Here is a 7,698-nt window from a genome sequence, read left to right as displayed (position 1 = left end):
ATCTTTTTTTTTTTTTTTAAGATCATTCATTCATTCATTGGAGACAGAGAGAGAGGCAGAGACATAGGCAGAGGGAGAAGCAGGCTCCCTGCGGGGGGCCCGATGCGGGATTCCATCCCAGGAGCCCGGGATCACGCTCTGAGCCCAAGGCAGATGCGCGACTGAGCCACCCAGGTGCCCCCAGCAGGTATTATCTAACACACATTTACTTCTTTGGTTATTTTCCTCAACCCCCCACCCCCACCTCTCCAGGCTGCAGATTTGTAACAAACAGTTTGCTCAGTGTTGCATCTCCAGTGCTCGGCAGATAGCAGGCTACCGGCGAGGATTTGCTGAGTGAATGCAAGGCATGGCCCAGGGGCCAGGGGGAGGAGCGCGGCCCCAGCTGCCGCCGCAGCGCTGACTCTCCACCTCTCCGCCTCTCCGCCCGCCCCGCCCGCCAGGCTGAGCGCCCGGGACGCAGGCGGAAATGAGCGCGCGGAACGGCCCTCCAGCCGCTGTTTACTTGACGGGGGCCTGCGTCCCGGGGCTCGTCTGCGGTTAACGGTCCGCTTAATGGCTTCATCTGGTTCCGGGCGGGCGCAGCGGCATCTGCGGGCCGAGGAGAGGCGGAGCCGCTGGTGCCACCCGGGGCCTCCCCGCCGCGGTGCGCCCCGCGGGTATCCACCCTGTCCTCCCGCGGGGAAGGCGACCCCCGCGGCGCAGCTGCCAGGCTTTTCCCGCGCGGCGTCCGCGCCCGCCCCAGCCGCTGGGCCCACGCGCGGAGCCCGGGCTCTCCCGGATACTCGATGCCAACGGCTTGCTTTTACATCAGCTGCGAAATTCAAGGGTCACATTTCTTAGGGTGGGGAATGTGACGGTGCTAAGGACAGACACCACTCCCCGGGCGGGGGACAAATTAGACCCCAAAGCAATAGTACCAAGCAATGTTTGGGCACGTGCTCTGTGCTGGGTACTGAAGTTAGCGTTTTGAATGTATTAATTAATTCTTGTTTCTTTGTATTGATTCATTTCATCCTAACCTGGGTGGCTCAGTGGTTGAGCCTCTGCCTTCGGCTCGGGTCATGATCCCCGGGGTCCTGGGATTGAGTCCCCCATCAGGCCCCTGGCAGGGAGCCTGCTTCTCCCCCTGTCTCTGTCTCTACCTCTCTCTGTGTGTCTCTTATGAATAAATAAACTAAATCCTAATGTATCAAAACTTTAGAGGGCAGATGTCCCATTCATTTAATGTATGTAGAACTGAGCCTCAAAGAAGTTATTTCACTTGCCCTAGTACTAATCACGGTGCAACACAGGTTCAAACACTGGCATTAGGGCACCAGAGCCAAAGCTTGGCTGGAGAGAGGACTATCGTGGTCGCAGCACAACCCTCCTCCTAGCCATAGGGCCTAGTGGTTGGAAAGACAGCAGGCCACGGGTTAGTCCTGGAGGGCCAAGGAATCTATAGTTGCAATCTTCAAACCCCTGAATCTGAGCTGGGGAGGAGGAAGGAGAGGGAAGAGGAGGTGTTAGCCTGGGTTCTCAGGGCAGCGGGAAAGTGGAGAGACCTCAGGGAGCGCAACGTTGGGAAAGCTCAGCCAGGTGGGGAGACAGTGCAGCAGGGTGGAGGGATTGAGTCTCAGGAGGGTTTCTGTGTCCGGGCTCCACTTGTGTGTCCCGTAGAGGAAAGCACTTCAGGTCTAAAGTAGAGGGATGAACTCCAGCTCATCCACGTTTCTTTCAAGGGGGGGGGGGGGGCGGCAGGGTTAGGAGAGCTGCTTATGTGGGAGGCTCACTGGAAGGCCGCTTGCATGGCAAGTGCAGTTTTCACTTAGATTCTATTCAATATTTCAGACGAATGAAACAGCCGAGGTTTTTTAAATGTCTATTTTTTTAAGTATTTGCCTTTTACATGAAATTGAGAAAGTGTCATATTTAGTGGGGAAGGGGGTCCCCGGAGATACTGGGGCTGATAACCGCCCCTCTATCTCGCCCCCTTTGGCGCCAGGGCAGCCTCAGAACTCCGGGGCCTCCTCTCCTAGCCTCCATTTATTGGGCTGGGCCACGGAGGTAACGAGGTTCCGCAAGTTGCAGCAAAGCCTGTAACGCGGGCTCTCTGCGCCTCACCGCCAGGTTTAAACCCCACTTAGTGTCTTCAGGGCGGGCTGGCGTGGGAGACGGAGAAAGAGGCAGGGGGCACCCCCCCCCCCGGAGCCGGTTTTGGGCCGGACACACCCGGCCTCCATCAAAGCTTTGGACAACAGAATGCCTCGGGGGAGTATGAATGGGGCGCCTCTTGTTTGCAGTCGGGTTCAGATGCGTCTCCATTTTTTTCCCCACTGCAGCCTCAAGGCACAAAAACATTTTTCTTTGCGTGCTGCGGAGGCTGAGAAGCGGGGTGGTGTTTTGTTTGGTTTTTTGTCCTGCGTTTCTCCCCTAGATCCCAGAATCTGTGAGACAGAGCCTGGGTTCCCGCTGGGAGAAGTCGAGCGCCGGCCGCACGGAAGCGTGTACGGGGGCGCGGCCCCACCTGCGAGGGGGCGGGCCCGGGCGGCGTCGGGCCAATCAGCGCCCACCTGCGCTCACCTGGCCCCCGCCCGCTGCCTCCCGCGGCCCGCGGCGCTCAGAGGGATCCCCGAGGCTCCGCGAAGCACCGGCCGGCCGTCGCGGCAGCTTCTTCGTCCTTCATCCCGCAGCCATGGGGCTCCCGAAGGGGCTCCTCGCGTCCCTGCTGCGCCTCGCCCTGCTGCTCCAGGTACGCGGCGCCCGGCCCCGGCCGGCCCGGGCGTTCCGGCTGGGCGGGGTCCGCACGCGGCGGCGGCGTCGAGCCGAGCGGTGCGCGGGGCTGCTCGCGGCCGGGGCGGCATCTGGCTAGGGGCGCGCGGAGCGGGACACGCCTGCGAGCCACCCCCTCTGCCCCTTCCCTCAGGCGCAGGTTTGCTGGCTGCCCTGCGTGGCCTCCGGGCCGGGCGGCGCGGGCGGCGGGAAGGCTGACGTGACGCTGGAGGCGCGAGGCGCGGAGCTGGGGCCCGGCCAGGCTCGGAGGACAGGTAGGACCTTCTAGGACCTTCCCGGAGGTGCCTGGAGCACCGGCGGGCCGGGGGCTCACGTGGTCGCGCGAGGGGCGCCTCGGGCCGGGGCTCGGGTGCGGGGGATGGAGAGCGGCGCCCCCCGACCTCCGGCTGCGCCCGGCCCGGCCGGGGCGGCTCACCTAGACCTCCCCCGGGGTGCGGGGCGGTGCGCTCGGCCAGCCCGGACCTGGGCAGCTGGCCCCCGCCCGCCCCGCCCGGGAATGCGGCGGCCGCATTCCTCCCCCAGCCCCCGCGCAGGTGTGCGGGTGAGCCGTGCCCCGGGCAGCCCCCCGCGCCCCTCTCGGGCCCCCTTTGTGTCCCGCGCTTTGTGTCTCCGACAGACAGACCGGGTCTGTTTCTCTTCTTCGCGCTCCCCTCCCCCGCCCCCCTTCTTCCCCGGCAGCTGGAATGCACTCTTAACCCTGCCCTCCCCGGAGGGCCTGCGCCCCTCCGCCTGCCTGGAAACTGGGTCTGGCACACCTGGGCCGGGGCCGTCGCCCTCGGGGATACTCCTGCCCCCCGCCCCGCCCGCAGTCTTGGACTGGAATGTTGGGGGAGGGGGGCTCCCAAGCCCGAGGTCTTGAGCTGAGGCCAGGGTGGATGGGAGATCAAAGCGCATTTTTGATCACCCAATTTACTTGGCCCTACCCCACCCCCCACAAGTTCAAAAACTTGAGGACTGGGAGTCCCTTTGGTGCGGACAACCAGGGTGTTGTGAGACCCAGGCAGCTGCCGGCTGGTGGGAGCCTCTTTCCCTCCGGCCAAGACAGGACAGTGTGTGTGTGTGTGTGTGTGTGTGTGTGTGTGTGTGTGTGTGGTGTGGGGGGGTGGGATACTCCACCGATCAAACCAAGTTCTTAAACAGAGGTGTAACCCAGGATCCTTGGGTGGGGTTCAGGGGATCCCTAACCTATGAAAGTGTTTAAGAACTTGCATGTGCATCTTCCTGGGGAGGGGGATCTACAGTTTACCTGGCCTTCAAAACAGTTAAGAACCTTTGCCACTTAGCATTTTTCTAATGCCTTCATCAGCATACCTCTCACCCCAGGTACAAATTACCTGTTTGAATGGAGAAGTGCCAAGGCCTAGGGGACAGAATGGCTCTCCTTTGTTTCTCTAGAAGAGGACTGAGGTCTGGAGTCCGTAGGAGCCTTTTCCCCCCCCTTCTTTTTCCGAATAACCCTGCAGATTGACAAAACTATTAACACCCAGGCTAGGCCAGGCTCCTTCAACTCTTGGCTGTAGGGAGCCAAGCAGAGGCATTAAGAGGCCATGCCTCATAAACTTTAAATTCTTGCACATGGGTTTATTACTGACTGGCTAACAAACTGCAGCTCAGCCAACCTGTAAAAATGTTAACTTGGGCAGGGCCCCAAATCCAATTCCGGCTCCCTGAGGAAGCTTTATTGCTAACCAGACCTCTGCCAAATCTGTACTCCCTCCCCGTCATTGTCAAGTTCTCTGACTACAATCTCAAAGCTTTTGAGTGTTGACTGTGCCTTATCTTTCTTACTGAAGCAAGAAATACCAGATTAACTGTCACTTCACTAAACTCCAGGTTGTTGAGGGGAAGCCGTGATCAGGTTTTCGATTTCATGGTCCAGTTGGCGAGTGTTTCCTGGTGACGTCAGGCATTTTAAAACTTTTGAGAAAATTCTGCTTTCTTGGATGTCTGGTTTATGATTGTGAAAACGGTGGGTTCATGCCAGGAGCACACCTGGGTTATAAAACAAAGGGTTGGTTAACGTGCTTAGCTAACTCCGAGCCTCCCTGCAACATGACTGGTTCTTAGAGTAGTTTTCCTGTGAAATAATTAGGCTGCTGCCACCTTTTTTTTAAGCAAGATTCTGGGGCGAGTTGGTCCCAATAAATTGAGACACTCCCAACAAAAAATATTGATATTTTTCTCCTTGACTCTAAGCTGCTGACATCTTTCTCTACCTCCCCAGTTTTCTGTTTTCAGTGCATAGGATGGATCCAGCCACGTTGAAAGGGTTATCCTGAGGGTACATACAAACTCTCAAGTTTGGCCAAGCAGACAAGTTTCTTTATTGCTAAGGAACAATTGCCCCTGTTGTTCGCCCCTGGGTTATGAATATCATAGGTGTCTATGAAGTTGAGCTCAAAGAAATGATCTGATATAATTAATACCTTGTTTGCATGTGCACTTTACTCTTCAAAGCACTTCCACAACTCTGAGCTTGCTTTGTCCTCCTGACACTCTCTTGAAGCTGGTAAGGTACCTATTAAACAGCTTGAGTTCTTAATCTTAGAGTTGGAACTTCAGAGAGCCTGTAACCCCAGCCCTGCTGGAGGTTTCAAAGGTGGAGACACAGAAGCAGCTTAATGGGTTCAATTTGCTAGCCTGAACATTTCAGGAGCGTCCTTGAGGGTCACAAACATGATTTTTGCCTTTAGGTTTAGTCCCAGGCAGGACCTGATACTTCACAGGATGCCCAGTAGGTATTTGCATGAATCATGACCATCTCGTGAAGGTCTGCCTGCTTTGCAGATGAAACCTGAGTGGTTGTGGCTTCACCAAAGTCATTACTACAGTGACCAGCTGAGACTTGAATGAAATTTGTGACTCCTAAGTTCCGTGGCAATTTTTACTACCAGAAAGTGGGAGGTTGAGGGGCGTCTGGGTGGCTCGGTTTGTTAAACATCTGCCTTCATTCCGCTCAGGTCATGATCCTGGAGTCCCTGGATCCAGCCCTGTGTGGGCTCCCTGCTCATCCTTCTCATCAGGGAGCCTGCTTCTCCCTCTGCCCCTCCCCCTGCTTGTACTCTCTCTGCTTTCTCACTCTTTCTCAAATAAATAAAAATAAAATCTTAAAAAAAAAAAAAAGTGGGAGGTGGAGGAAATGAAGTGGAGTGTTGGAGCACCAGATCCCACAGACACCAATAACAACCTCTGCCCTAAGAGCAATTAGTCATTTGTTCATTCTTATCAGAAGGTTTTCCAGAAACATTCCTGTAGGGAAACTGGCTTAGATACAGTCTCTGTGTCCTAGTGATGAGGCTTGGGTCAAGTGAAGCTGGGCTTGCCTGGACCAAGAGCAAGAGGTTAATCTGGAGGGAGGCACTGCTGGAATGTTCCCCCCCTACCCCAACCCCACAGTCTGAGAGGGTGCCTTCAAGTGTGGTCTGGAAGCAAAGACAAAGGAGAGGTGGGAGGAAGGAATTTGCGTGGTATTAGTTAGTACAGTGATTAAAAGCAATTGACCTAACTTGGTCTATACATCCTAAAGGACAAACAGTTGAGAGAAGCACCTTAATTGCACTAAAAGAAATCCAGTACTTCATTATGGCTCCTCAGCAGGTTCAGCTCACCCTTAGTCAGTGTTTGAGTAAGATTAAAGGTAACCCACATTAGCTTTGGTAGGAAACTGCAAAGTTCAGTCATGAATCTGACTGAGCATGAATTAACTTCAAGATGATCTTGCTTATTTCAACTTGTGTAAAAATTACCTTTTGTATTAGAGCCTCCATTCTGGGCCATCCCCTCTATTTATATTTTATATTTTATTCTTTCAAGATACATACATTTAACATCTGTATGTGTCAGGCAGTGTTCTAGAGAACTGCAGCTAAAGTAATGGACAAAAAGTTCCTGCCTTTGGGGAGCTTATAGTCTAATATTTTTTTTTTATAGTCTAATATTTTTTATGCTTATGATCACCTTGTGAAGCAGGTGGTAGTAACTCTTTTTTGCTGTAAAAGGAGGTAAGCAACTTGGCATAAGGTCAAGGCAATCAGCAGTGAGGCCAGGATTTTATTTTATTTATTTTTAAAATTTTTATTTTTTTTTTAAGTAATCTCTACACCTAACATGGGGCTCGAACCTATGACCTCAAGATTAAGAGCCCTATGCTCTACTCACTGAGCCTCCCAGTAACCCCAAGGTTTTAAATCTGGGGGGATTCCATAGTAAATCTGCCTCAGTAAGGAATATTTGGGAACTGGGGCTTTGAGCCTGGCTGGCTGCCTTCCTTGCTCAGCAGCTGGCTAAGGTTGGTTGCTGAAGCCTGTTGCACATCACTGTTAGCTTGTGCCTGGGGAGCAGGTCCCAAACCTCTAGTCTCTTTTCCCACCTCCTCACATGGCACTCTGTTCCTAGGTTACCCAGTGCAGGGTGCCCTCAACCTCCCTGCTGTGGGGTAAGGAAGGCATTGCTTACGATGAGCAGTGAATTTCTAGGGCTGCAAACTATAGCTCTGCACAGCATTTGAAAGATGATGAGGGGAATGAGGGAGAGGAGGGCCTCCCCTGCCCAGATCACTTGAGGCTTTGGTTCTGAGGCTGAACTGTCTCCATTCAGAGAACCACTGTATTGAAGAATAACAAATGTAGAGGAAAGTGCCCAAATGATAAGTGTACAGCTCAGTGAACATCACAGATGTAATACACTCACGTATCTGTACCTAGATCAAGAAACAGCATTACCAGGACACCTACGTGGCTCAGCCAGTAAGCATCTGACTCTTGATCTCAGCTCAGGTCTTGCTCTCAGGATTATGAGTTCAAGCCCCATGTTGGGCTCCACGCTGAGTGTGAAGCCTACATGAAAAGGGAAATGGGTAGCAGGGTGGTTCAGTTGGTTGGGCATCTGCCTTTGGCTCAGGTCTTGATCCTAGGGTCCTTGGAT

The 7,698-nt window shown here is 54.2% G+C and overlaps 1 protein-coding gene across 1 annotated transcript in view; it reads left to right on the top strand.

The window, feature by feature from the left end:
• The first annotated feature begins 2,576 nt into the window (after window positions 1-2,576).
• The window catches only part of CDH3 (cadherin 3), a 47,177-nt gene continuing 42,055 nt past the window's right edge, over window positions 2,577-7,698 (top strand). Inside the window, exons 1-2 of the mRNA XM_025426630.3 lie at window positions 2,577-2,734; window positions 2,909-3,029. Of these exons, the coding sequence (XP_025282415.1) occupies window positions 2,678-2,734; window positions 2,909-3,029 (178 nt within the window). The 5' untranslated portion in view covers window positions 2,577-2,677. The remainder of the gene's footprint in view (window positions 2,735-2,908; window positions 3,030-7,698) is intronic.

This window comes from Canis lupus, chromosome 5 (genome assembly GCF_003254725.2).
Source record: "Canis lupus dingo isolate Sandy chromosome 5, ASM325472v2, whole genome shotgun sequence".
NCBI lineage: Eukaryota > Metazoa > Chordata > Mammalia > Carnivora > Canidae > Canis > Canis lupus.
This window is presented reverse-complemented; position numbering and strand designations above follow the sequence as displayed.